Here is a 14,063-nt window from a genome sequence, read left to right as displayed (position 1 = left end):
ATGCTACATGACCAGGACATGCCCCATTACTTATGGGCAGAGGCGTGTAATACAACAGTCTACATTCAGAATAGAGTTCCACACAAAGTGCTAGGGAAGATGACACCAGAGGAGGCTTTCATAGGGAAGAAGCCAGATGTTAGTCACTTTAGGATATTCGAGAGTTTGGCATATTGCCATATTCCTAGAGATACACGTACAAAGTTAGATCAGATTGCAGAGAGGGGGTACTTTGTTGGGTACAGTGAGACCTCAAAGGCATACAACATTTTCATTCTGGGGACTAAAAGAATTATTGTCAGACGGGATGTCAAGTTCATGGAGGACAAGGCATTTAGGAGATCTAGAGATTTGCCAGCAGATGATTAGAGTGAGAAGCCAACAAAAGCTCCAAGACTAAGTCAAGAGCAACAAAGCTCAAGTACAGTTACCAGTACGAGTGTAGACTTAGTTAGTGAAGATTCACATAGTATGGAGCAATAGGAAATGCATCTAGAAGACTTAGAGGTTGACATTTCATCCTCTACAGTTGGCAGTGGGAACCATGTGGTTCTAGATACACAAATGGATACTCAGGAGTTTGTGGGAGCTCCTACGAAGAGTACTAGATAGTGAAGACAACCAACCAAGTTCAATGACTATGTGGCATTAGTTAGTCAGTTGGTAGATAGTGAGCCTTCTAGCTATCAGGAAGCTGCAGAACATCAGGTATGGCGAGATGCTATGGTTGAGAAATATTCTTCAATAATGCAGAATGATGTGTGGGAGGTAGTACCTAGGCCAAAAAATAGGGTTGTAGTTGGATCACGTTAGATCTATAAGATAAAGCACGGTGCAGATGGTAGCATTGAGAAATACAAGGCGAGGTTCGTGGCAAAGGGGTTCTCTTAGAAGGAGGGAATAGACTATGAGGAGACATTTGCTCCTGTTGTCAGGTATACTTCTATACGAGATGTAATCTCACTTGCAGCACAGATGGGATGGGAAATCCATCAATGGGATGGAAAATCCATCAAATGGATGTCAAGACAACATTCCTTAATGGTGAGTTGAAGGAGGAGGTATACATAGAACAACCAGAAGGCTTTGTAGCACACAGTAAAGAGACCCACATGTGCAGATTGAAGAAAGCATTGTACGGACTCAAGCAGGCTCCTAGAGCATGGTATGAGCGCATTGATACATACTTGTAGAAAATGGGCTTTGTGAAGAGTGAAGCAGATGCTAACCTCTACTACTTGATGGTTGGGGGTGAAATTCTCATTCTTGTTCTTTATATGAATGACCTATTTCTTACAGGTCCACTAGGGCTCATAGTGGATTGCAAGAGAAACTTTGCAGAAGAGTTCGAGATGAAGGATTTAGGACTTATGCACTACTTTGTAGGCATGGAAGTGTGGCAGACAGATGGGGAGATTTTCCTTGGTCAAGGGAAATATTGCATTGAAATCTTGAAGAAATTCAGGATGAAGGATTGCAAAGCCATGTCTACACCCATGATTACGAATTGAAGGAAGGTAGATACATCTAAGGAGAAGGATGTAGATCCCACTTTATATAGACAATTGATTGGTTCGCTTATGTATTTGGTCAACACTAGGCCAGATATAGCATTTGCAGTTTACTCTCTTAGTCAGTTCATGGTTGAACTAAAGAGAATGCATTAGATATCGGCTAAGCATGTGCTACGTTACTTGCATGGTGCAGTCGAGTATGGGATCAGATATGTTTGAGGTGAAGGTATAAGGTTGATAGGCTATACTGACGCAGATTGGGCAAGAAGTACAATAGACAAAAGGAGCACTTTAGGGTGTTGTTTCAGCTTGGGATCAGGAGTTGTATCTTGGTTCAGCAGGAAGCAGAAGTCTGTGGCTCTAAGTTCAGCAGAAGTAGAATACATAGCAGCTAGCATGGCGACATGTGAAGCTATATGGCTTCGAAAGTTGTTAGTAGCCTTGTTTGGTTAGAAGGTTGAGACTACTGTGATACATTGTGACAATCAAAGTTGCATCAAGTTGTCTGAGAAACTAGTGTTTCATGATAGGTCTAAACATATAGATATTAGATATCACTTCATCAGGGATTGTGTACAATGAGGTATTGTTCGACTACAATACATACCTACAGATGAGCAGGTAGCAGACATTCTGACGAAGGCTTTGGAAAAGGCCAAATTTATCTTTTTCAGAGATAAGATGGGTGTCATGCAGAACAGCTTCCTCTCTAAGAGGGAGTGTTAATTATTGTTAGTTGGACAACTGTTATTTCTGACCCGAAAATAAAAGTTGTATTTATGGGTAGCTTGGACAACTGTTCGTCCTTATCTATGTATAGCAGCATTAGTTATGGGTAGTTTGGATAGTTGTTTGTCCACTTGCCGAGAATTAGTAAATGGTTATTGCAAGGATAATTATTTACTAATTTTAGTGATTCCCTTTTGGACACCTTGCAACCAATTCTATTATTGGCTGTCGAGTTGTCTTAATCTCAGCCGTTGGTTTGATTTAATCTCGGTCGTTGGTTTTTCCAATAGGGTAGTATAAAAAGGGGTCATTGGGTCATTTGGATAACAAGTTTTGGAGAAGCATTTTGTAGTGATAGCAAATTGTCTTGCAGTGTTAGCAAGGGCACAGTGTTAGCATGGGGATAGTAGTGAGAAATATCAGTGGGAGAAATTAGGAGGTTGTCGGAGTTCTGCTAGTGAGAGGCAATGAATTTTGTATCTCTTGATTTGCTGAAGTTTAATATAATTCCTCATCTATAGAACTGATTTTTCCTTAGGGGTTTTTCCAGGGACAATTTGTCCGAAAATATTGTGTTCATTATGTTGTTTATTTCTTTCCGTATTATATAAGTGAAGTTGCAGTTGTGTTATTTTTCAATATTAGCTGAGAATTTGTTTTCAGCAATTTAATAATCGTTTATGATAGGAGATTAATAATCAGTGACTGCAATAGTTAAATTTTTCACACTCACCAGCAACTAGAGCAGTGAAAAATCTATATATCCATCAAAATAACTTATAAAGATTTAGTGTCATACAAGAGTTGGAAAAGTAAGTAGAGATTTAGTATCATACACTGAAAACTAAGTGAAAAAGATAAATAGTACAAGAGTTGAAAAAGCAACTAAAGATGTAGTATTGAATATAGGAATTGAAAACTAACTAAAGATTTAATATTGATATAAAACTAAGATGTGAATTGGATTTACTTGGAAAGCGCATGAGATTCCATTTGGGATATGCAGAAGAGGGAGCCTTGTACAATGGATTGGAGCACTCGATTAAGCTTTTCTTGGGCCAAATGATCATCAAGCTGCTTCATGTACTTTGCAAGATTAGACATGTGACTAAGGAGCTGCATAGAATCCTCTTTGTTGGAAGAAATCTATGTAAAGATTAAACTACGGACATAAATAACAACTATATGCAAAAAGAACAACTATATCAAATATAAACAATATCATAAAATAATAGATCACATAGAAAAAGAACAAACGACACCAAGATTTCTGGGCTACATCCACAAAATAGCAAGTCCGATGATATTATTATGATCCAATGATTACAATTTGATTACAATCTGTAATCCCTTACAACTCAATACCGTCGTGAGAACCATCACAACACTGAAACAATCCCTAACCCTAAGCCTATTTTTACCGCTTTAAGGTTATTATTAATAATTACGGCCCAAAATTCCGATAAAATAGGGCTCAATACTTTCCTAATCAGTCACCACAATCTAACAATCTGATCGATCCGTTCCAACACAAAAGCTACAATCGAAAGAGCTAATCCCAGCCACTGAATATGCGCTCCTTGATTTGTTACATCGATGGCAATTTTCCGTGTTTCACGGTTAAGCTGTGATATAATGTTCTTCTGCAAGGGGAAACAATAAATGAAGGATAAGTTTCTTTAAATTACAGGAATTTCTTCCCACGTTGATGTGTTCTTTTTACCCTAGTAATAGATCGAGAAGTCTATTGTAAGGAAATGAATCGCAACATCTAAAAGCTTTTAATTTCTTTAAAAAAATGGCTGAATACCTTGCATATATGTGTAGATCGCTGCAATAAATTCTCTAGTAAACCATCATTAGAATTGATAGAAGAAGCCACCCGATTTGTCTTGGCAAGGAGAGCAATCGAATTAGCCCTTCCTTGGTTCATGGCATTTAAGATCTGGTCAATGTAAGAAATGAGTTCATCAATGTGGCTCATCTCTTCCACTCTCACCAGATTAGCAGTGACATCTGCATAATCTTGTTGAGAATTAGCAGAGCAGGAAGAGCAGCAGCAATTGTTGCCCATTTTTTTCTCTTACTTGAGACTAAACAGATGAAAAATGAAATCGGGCTTATGAAATTGAACAAGAAAGACTGGAAATAGAACAAGATAAGACTAATCAGATTGCTCAGAGTGCCTACAGACGAGTTTGTTCCTGAGATCAAAAGTCTGTCTTTTATAATCAAAGTCATGGGTAAAGTAAAAATTTGAAAGATTTGGAATATCAAAATGGGTACAGATAAAAAGAAGAAGATGGGAATACATTATGAAAATGGGCCCCGTAAAAAAGAAAAAGATGGGAATCAATCTTTCATTTTTCCATGCTTGAGCTATATTATTCTATTATTATGGATAACTTTTGCTCTTTAATGTGAGACATTGAGTGTTAGTATGTGCAAAGGTCTTGAATCTAATTTGTCCTTATTTTAATAATTTTAATTAATTTGTAAACAACTCATTTGAATACTTCAACGTGCCAATTTTTCATGGAATGTGTTCTATTACCCTTTATATCATAACAATGCTTCCCATATACCCTCAGTTTTACCCATATCAAACTAAGATAACAATTGGTTCAAGCTCAAAGTCCTTTGTATTAGTAGATAACCAAATGTTCAATATAATTGTCACCCACCCACCCTTGCTAAATATTCCAACCATCATCAAAATCCTAAAATTGTAGAGATAAAGATACACCAAACATTATCCAAGATATATTGTTAGACTTCAATAGGCAAATGGATATTAAGAGACATCAAGACTTAGATTTGCAACATGATGAATTGCTTATTCTGGTTTTGTAAAAAGTTGGATATAGTTATTGAATGATTCATCCTTCTCCTCTATGTCAACTATACTATTCATCAAAATTTCATCAATGACTTCAAAACTAAAGGTCTCAATTTCTTAAAGAGAATAAGATATTTTTAATGCTTCACTTGAGGTTTCTTCTTCATTAATAGTAGCAATAACAAGATTCTATAATAGATCCTAAAAGGTTTGATTTCATCAATAGGTATACATCTCCAAAGTATTCCCTTTTATGAGAGTTCTCCCTTGGTTTCAAAAATATGAATAGCATCCTATTTATAGGCATAATAACAAGATCTTAATTGCCTTTCTAATTTTTGAAAAAAAATAAAAATCATTATTTTAGTTAATAATTTATCAACTTGTCAATAAGCCGTTGTTCTATTGGTGAAATTGAATGGCTCACAAATAGCCCACCAAGGATCAAGCCTTGTTGATTGCAAGACTTCATCATCATAAGGGATGAGGTTGGGATTGTATTGAATTTCTAAACCCTCCATTTTAAAAAGAAATTTATCAACTTTAAACTTAATTATTAACATGAAATATAAGTTTCTTTTAGCAAAAAGCATCTAGAAACTCGTAACTCATGAGTTACACCAAACTACTCTTTCATCCTTGTTAAGAATAATACTATATCAAAACTCTTGTATCTCATAGTTTTCCATTCTATATATCTTGTATCTCATCAAAATATTTGAATCACACTTGTTCCATAGTAACCAACTGTTGGAAAAAATTATCCAATTATATATTATCATTGATGTTTACACAAATGTTAGTATTAACCAATAAATGTAGAATTTGCAATATTAACCTTGTATATCTTAGTATTAATTGAGCAGTTGGGTAATGAAGACTTTCCAGTATTAACCAAGCGGTTGGTTAATGAAAGGATACCTACTTGTGTAGTATTCATCGAGTGGTCAGGTGTTGAAGGAGATCAAAATTTAACTGAGTGGTCAGACAATGAAGAAGTCATAGTGTCAACCAAGTGTTCAGTTTCAGTGTTGACTGAGTGACAACTGGTTAAAATTGCAAAATATTTTATTATTTGAGGTTGACTATTTGGTAGTTTAATGATATTTTTGAAAGGGTTTTCAAGCTGACTTTCCCTAGCTTATGATATATAAGAAAGGTCAAGTTGTGAGGATAAAAGGTAACAAGAAGAATGTGAAATAGATGGATTTGTGAGCGAAGGAAAGGAAGGGCATGAAAGTGTGGAAGATAAGTTGCAAATAAACATCTATCATGAAGGATCTATAGGTCAAGCTAGAACAAAGATCTGAATCAACAAAGAAAGTTGCTTCATATATCGTGTCAAATTTTTGTTTCTTTCTAACTATTGTAGTAGTAAAGAAATCTCTTAACATATTTGACTTAATAGTCATGTTGTAAATCCTCTAACAAGGTGACATTTCAAGAGTGAAGTGTTTGAAAATCTCTAACCAAACCACTCTTAATAGGGTGAATTAAATTCTCTAACATTTCTTGGTTAATACTGACATTTAATAGGGTTGACTCCTAATAGGGCTCACTTCATAAGAGTGAAAATTATTGTGACTAGTTGTAGGGTGGTTTTCCCAGATTGGGTTTTTATGTTAAATCTTGGTGTTATCTATGTTCATGTTGTTTTCTTATGCTTTATACTTCTACAAATAAGTTACTAAAGGATAAAATAGATTAATTCATCTTAGGATTGCTTTGTTAATAGTGCATAAGTTATATTCTAGTGTTAACTAAGCTATTTAGTATTGTATGATAAGTGGAAGTTTTTATTGACATCTAAGGGACAAGGATTTTTTTTTGTTGTAACTCCCCTCTTAGTTACTCCTCTTACATTTCTAACAATTGGTATCGAATTAGTTGGTGCTTTCAGGAAAAGGTTTTAAGGACCTAAGCTAAAGATCAGGATGTCATATAGAAGGGATATTCCTATAATAGAGAAATTTTTTCAGCATGGCAGGAGTTGATGAAGCTTCATATATCAAGCATCAGTGATGTTGGTGTATTCTATGTGGAAAAAAAATATGTGCCACCACCCAAGCCTATGACTGTGGAGAAAATAAAAGAAGCAAAGGATCATAATATTGTGATGATTGATATTGTATCCTCTTTGAACTATTTTGAATATGATGAAGTCAAGGACTGTCCTACTAAATTTGACATGTGGAAAAAGTTGAAGAAAGCCTTTGGAGGTGACAAAAATGTACAAAGAGGTAAGGAAAAAAGTTAAGGAGGAAAGTTTGATCAATTGAAAATGAAAGAAGGTGAGAACATCACAAAGTATAATGAAACAATCTAAGAAAGTGTTACTGCAATCAAAGTTGTAGGAGGTAAAGTTGATGATGAAGCAATAATCAACAAGGTACTAAGTCTCTTCTTCCTATTTATGAAATTAGAGTTTCAACTATTCAAGTGATGAAATACAATCCATCACATGATCTAACCCTTTATACTCTTGTGGGAAGATTGACTGCTTTTGATTTGGATAACTTTGATAATTATGCTCCTTCTAACAATCTTGAATTTGCATTCAGAGCTAAACTAACCCTTTCTAGAAAAGGAGAAAAATAAAAAGGAAAACAAGTTGACAGTAAAGATGAAGATGATTTAGATGAGGATCTTGAAGTCATTGAAGCTCTCCTAGTAAAAAGAGCAGCAAGAGGAAAATGAAAATTTAGAAGAAAGATTCCATTGATTTGTTTCTAATGTGAAGAATTTGGTCACATTGTTGCAAGGTGTCCAAAACAAATATAAAGATGAAAATAAGTTCAAAAAATTCAAAATAAAGAAAAACTTCAAAAACTACAAAGACTTCAAAGGCAAAGGTAAGAAATTATGTTACATTACAAAAGATTCTGATAGTGATGATGATCAGGATGAAGTAGTTTATATTGTTACCAAAGATGAATTTGATGATGAGGAAAATGAAAAGATGACACTTATTTCTCATGTTAGCAAAAATTATGCATGGATTGAATAGATAGTGGTTTTTCTCATCACATGACTAGTGATAAAACAAAAATTGAACATTTGGAACACTATGATGGTGGAAGTATTAGATTTGGAAATAATGAACCATGTTATGTAAAAAGAAAAGTAATCATAGCATTAACTGATGGAATTAAATGTGAGAATGCTTGTTGGGTTGAAAGATTAAGGCATAATCTACTCAGTATAGCACAGTTGAACAATATAGGATAAAAATTTGAATTCATGAATGGAAAAGCCAAACTATTGGATGGAAAAGAAAAACTAGTTGGGACTGGTAATCAGACAAAAGGTAATTTGTTTTACCTATATCTCAATGAAATTTCTTGTTTATTAGCTCAAGTTGAAGAAAGTTGGATATGGCATAAAAGAATGTGTCATGTTAACTTTGATAACCTGATAACCATAAGAAAGAACAACAGAGTAAGAAGCATACCTTATCTAAAGAAACCTGAGGTGGGAATGTGTAAACAATGTCAAATTGGTAAAATGAGTAAAAGAAGTTTCAAAAGTAAGTCCTATAACTCTGAAGAAGTTTTGGAACTAGTTCACATAGATCTCTGTGGGCCAATTGGTGTAGGAAGTTACTATGGAGATATATATTTCATTCTGTTTGTTGATGATTATTATAGAATGATGACTGCAATTTTTTTAAAGATAAGTCTGATGCTTTTCAAAAGTTTAAATGGTATTTAGCTAGATTTGAGAAAGAAATAGGAAAAAATCCGAAATGTCTAAGATCAGAGAGAGGAGGAGAATTCATTTCAAATGAATTCGATGAGTTCTGCAATGAAAGAGGAATCAAAAGATAGTTATCAACACCCAAAACCCTAGAACATAGTGGAATAGTAGAGAGAAGGAAAAGATCCATAATGGGATGTGCAAGATCATTATTGTCAAAAAATAATGTTGCACCAAAGTACTAGAGAGAAAAAATCAACACAATAGTTCACACACTGAACCAAGTTCAATTAAAGAAAGGTACAAAGAAAACACATTATGAATAATGGTATGGATATAAGCCTAATGTTTCTTATGGAAGGAAATTTTGTATCTTAAAAGATGTAAGAAAAGAAAATCTTGATGCAAAAAGTAATGAAGGAATATTCCTAGGATACTCCAATAAAAAGAACCTGGCACAAATGTTTGAATATTTTTACTCACAAAGTCATAGAAAGTGCACATGTGAAAATTGATGAGTTTTCATAAAGAACTGAAAAAGATAGCATTAGAGAGCTTGAAGATTATAAAAGGTTTGTTTATTATGAAGAACCTTGAACCTTATCTCAGAAGGTTGAAGCCAATCAACAACCAAGTGCACCTAGAAATTCACTGGTACTTCAACATGAGTCATGGACCAAAGGCACCTGAGTCATAGTTAGCTCAATCTAAGTCATAGCGCCAGGTAGTGTAGCCTTAGTCACATGTAGTACTACTCAGGTTACATCTAGTTCAACTAGAGGAACCTAAGCATCAAGATGAAGATCTTGAAGAACCAAGAGAACCAAGTTCTGAGAAAAGAAAGAAAGTTCCAAGGCTTTCCAATATGTTAGAAGGCATCATGCACCTGAACAAATAATTAAAGGAGAGACAAAAGGCATATTGATAAAGAAAAAATTAAAAGGTACATGTTTACTTAGTGAAGTTGAACCTAGATCTATAAAAGATGCTTTAGAAAATGAAAATTGGATAGAAGAAATGAGTGAAGAGATCGAGCAAATAGAAAAGAATAAAACATGGTCTCTTGTTCCTAGACCTCAGGAAAATATATGATTTGTATGAATGGATATTCAAAAATAAAATAAATGAGAAATTTGAAGTTACAAGAAACAAGGAAAGACTTGTCTACAAAGGTTATGCTCAAGAAGACGGTATTGATTATGGGGAAACATTTTCCCCTATTGCAAGACTTAAAGGATTTAGAACACTTCTAGCATATGTATCATAAAATGGATTCAAAATATATCAGATTGATGTCAAATCAGCTTTCTTGAATGGAGTCTTAGAGGAAGAAGTCTACATTGATCAGCCTAAAGGTTACAAAGATCCAAGCCAAAGAGACATGTTATGTAAACTTCATAAAGCCTTATATGGGTTTAAGAAAGCACATGGTATGAAAGACTTCATGGATATCTCATAAAAATTGGTTTCAAGACGAAAAATGATAATAGCAATTTGTATATCAAGGAGGGACCTCAAGACAAGATATTTGTAGATGATATCTTATTTACAGGACATCATAACTTATGTAAATCATTCTCTGAAGAAATGAGGAAAAAAATTGAAATGTCTATGTTTGGAGAAATCAATTTTTTTATGGTTCTACAAGATAATTAGATGAAGGATGGGATATTCATCTCCCAATCAAAATACATTAGGGAAACATTGAAATTATTTCAAATGGAAGATTCCAAACTAGTTTGAATACCCATGTCTACTAGACATAAGCTCTCAAAGAATGATGATTTAAAGGATGTAAACTAGACTACTTATGGATCAATGATTGGGAAACTTCAGTATGTGGTTCACACAAGACTTGGTATTGCATTGGTAGTTGGCATAGTTGCAAGATTTTTTGCTAATCCAAAAGAAAATTACATAATGGCAGTAAAAATAATTTTGAGACATCTAAAAGAAATTTAAGATCATGGGTCATGGTACAAGAAAGGAGGAAATCTTGAGTTAAGAGCCTTTACTGATGCAGATTGGGCAGGACGCATTGATGACAACAAAGTACTAATGGAGGAGCATTATTTCTTGGAAAGAGGTTAGTGTCTTGGACAAGTAAGAAATGTAATTATATTTCTCAATAAGCGGAGTAGGTTGTCTCAATAATTAATTTTTCTAACATAATGTGGATCAAGTAGTTGACATCAGGAATGAAGGAAGAAATCAATGAACTAGTGGTTATCTATTGTGATAACACAAGTGCAATCAATATATCCAAAAATCTAGTGATGCACTCAAAGAAAAACACATTGCAATCAAATATCATTTCTTAAGGGAATTGGTTCAAGACAAAGAGGTGAGATTGGAACATGTGAACACCAAGGAATAGATAGCAAACATATTTACCAAATCTATACCTAAGGATGCATTCATGTATCTAAGAGGTAAAATAGGGGTTATTCCCCTCTCTGATGCTTACTTAGAAGAAATAGATAGTGAGACATCAACCAAGATCTATTGAAGATCAATCAAGTTGATGCAAAGTGTCACACTTTAGGTGTGAAATGCAAAGCATATTGCATATGAATTAGTAGATAAGGTACATTGTAATTTTAGATGTTTCTATCCTTTGGCAATTGTTGTCAAAGAGTAATATTTTAGTGTTGACATGGAAGATAATGAAAAGTTCATTATTAATGAGATTGAGGGAAAATCTTGATGATGGAGTGTACAACTAAGAGGGAGAAAATAACATAAGAGTAGTTCTAGGAAAGAAGAATCTCAGGGGGAACTAGTATGGATGAGAATCAAAATGTAACTAAGGATATCATATAATTTCTCATACTTTTATCAGATAATGTTTATATGTTGTGTTTCCATCAATGCCAAAGAAGGAGTTCGTTGGAAACAATTATCAAATTATATATTGTCATTGATGTTTACACAAATGTCAGTATTAACTAAGAAAAATAAAGTTTGCAGTATTTGTTGGCTCCTGATTTAACAGTTTTGAAAATGACCAAGAAACTAGACGAATGCATCTAAGGCTAGCAAATTCCTCTAACAGATACACCTGACTGTAGTCTTGGGCCAACTATAAGGCATAACTCCTTCACTTTAGGCTCTGCAAAACCTAGGCTGGTGAACCTTAGATCCAATTAATATGGTACTAGTGCAAAACATATTCCTGAATCTATTCAAAGTAGATAAAAACCCTTATTTCTCCTAATAACCTATGCAATAACAAAGAAGTGCAGTAGAAAATTACAACTCTATGAAATGCACAAGTTGAGTGAGGGCATCACATTTAGGTTCTTCAACATAAAATGTAAAGATGATTTAAATTTTGTTTTGATTTTATGTGGGTGGGGAAAGCGGATGAAAACTAGGTATGAACAACAAACTTATGATCTTGTAACAGATCAGTGCCTCATCCATTGGGCAATTCATGAATCTTCCTCATGCATTTTGGATATCTGATACTAATTCATATATTCAGATATATGATCTATCCATTCACCTTGTAAATAGACATCAATGTTCAACTTAAATCTCATTCTTACCTAATATCCTCCTCAACAAACTTGCAACCTTGTTGAATCTCTAAAGCATTTACATAATTCCTTCAATTACAAGAAACAATGAAGCAACATACAACCTTAAGGGCCTGCACTTATGATCTAGGCTCTTTGTTCAAAGACCATAAAACATCACAGCTCAACTGAGAAAGGAGAAAAGATTTAAACTGAAACTAAACACTTGCTGTTCCTTGTATTGATTTCCTTGAAATAATATATAAAATGCATGAAATTAACTCACAAAGAACCTAATAAACTAGACTATACAATGAGAAAATGCTGTCATACAAGAGAAAAAATGGAAGGAATGAGAAATTGATGGGATGGAAAGGGGGTATCATAGCCAAAGCAAAGCTTCATGGTCTAGAACCAGCACATCCCAGATGATCCATTCAAAATTCATTAATTCTAGGGCCAATTCTGCTAAGTGTTTTCATTCCAGAGAAAACTTTCCAAAATTCCCCCTTTACAATGAATGAAAGAAAGAAAGATATATTAAGAAGTGAATTCTTGGATCTGTTATGCAACTGACATCTGTCCACTTGAAATTCAATATTCTGCAACTGAATCACCTCTCTCTTCTTTCTACCACACATTGATCTGATTTATTTTCATCATTGCTTTGTAACTAATTTGAAAATATCTTGACCAAAATATCTGATTTTCCTTATGAAATACTAGTGCAATTTTGAGCTTTTACTCAGTGAATTTGATTAGAATTTGATCTTAACTGCATTTTCACTTCCTTTTAACCACATTCAGATCATTACCTTATTAGAAATCACAACTAAAATTTGATACCTGAATGCAGTTGCAAATTGGGAACTTGATAAAAAAACTTCTTATAGCTCAAACATACTACTTCCTATCCAGAAACTAACTACATAATCAAAAAATTTAGATTCTCTCGATTATGATGATATATAACATCGCATATTTAGCCTATCGAAAACCCCTTAAATCTCCATTTGAAAATTGCCCCTCTGGTAGAACACTCAGCTGAGTCTGCAACTCTGATTTTGAATTTTGAAAAATTTAAAAGTTCTAAAGTTAAAACTTTAGAAAAAACCCATTTAATTCACAATGTGCATATGGAATATTTGGAAAAATGATAAAAATTTGATATTTTAAACATTTTCATTTTTCTCTTTATCCTTGCATTTCGGGTCAAACAGGTTTGACCACCTTTTTGCCACGTGACGCTCTATGATTCATTCATTTTTGCACACCTGCCACTGAACTGCCACATCATCATCTGAGTGGGCCCCCTGAAACGTGTTAGCATCTCGCTTACTTGCAATATTTAACTGGTGAGCACTTTGGAAATGTGGGCATGCGCTGTCTGTCGATCTTTCCTAGATCGACGGTGGGACAAAGTTCTTTTCTTTGATGGCCCACTCGGCTAGCTTAACCAATAAAATATCATTCTTTTACTAACGTGCTCTGATAGATTTGACTGTGACATTTAGAGTTTTTGTGCCCATGACATCATCATTTCCAACTCGACATTCCTATCATATTCCACCAATGAGCGCACTTTACTTCATCTAACCTTTCCAACATGGCATGACTCAGCATTCCTTTTAAGTCTTAGTCCCACTGTGCTTGCTTGCCCGCATTATGTAAATGTTGAGCAAGTCCATATCGCGGGTAAGCGCTAACCCTAGATCTTATTTAAATCTACGACGATAAAAAAACTTCTGTGACTGTATAATTAGT

The 14,063-nt window shown here is 34.2% G+C and overlaps 1 protein-coding gene across 2 annotated transcripts; it reads right to left on the bottom strand.

Annotated features, from left to right (window-relative positions):
* Positions 1–3,510: 3,510 nt before the first annotated feature.
* Positions 3,511–4,513, bottom strand: LOC149571113 (uncharacterized). Of its 2 annotated transcripts, none has more exons than XM_089808504.1 (2): positions 4,054–4,513; positions 3,511–3,883 (listed from the first exon to the last, which is right to left on the bottom strand). In XM_089808504.1, exons 1-2 carry the CDS (start codon positions 4,315–4,317, stop codon positions 3,737–3,739), a joined length of 411 nt encoding a protein of 136 aa, XP_089664630.1. In that variant the 5' UTR covers positions 4,318–4,513; the 3' UTR covers positions 3,511–3,736. The 2 variants fall into 2 exon arrangements, with proteins under 2 accessions (XP_089664630.1, XP_089664622.1); XM_089808496.1 differs by having other exon boundaries at positions 3,511–3,886; positions 4,054–4,500.
* Between the last annotated feature and the right edge of the window lie 9,550 nt (positions 4,514–14,063).

The sequence above is a fragment of the Cupressus sempervirens genome, chromosome 2, assembly GCF_028749045.1.
Source record: "Cupressus sempervirens isolate cs-2001-9-10 chromosome 2, ASM2874904v1, whole genome shotgun sequence".
Classification (NCBI taxonomy): domain Eukaryota; kingdom Viridiplantae; phylum Streptophyta; class Pinopsida; order Cupressales; family Cupressaceae; genus Cupressus; species Cupressus sempervirens.
The sequence above is the reverse complement of the archived record's forward strand: the minus strand, read 5'-3'. Positions and strand labels throughout refer to the sequence as shown.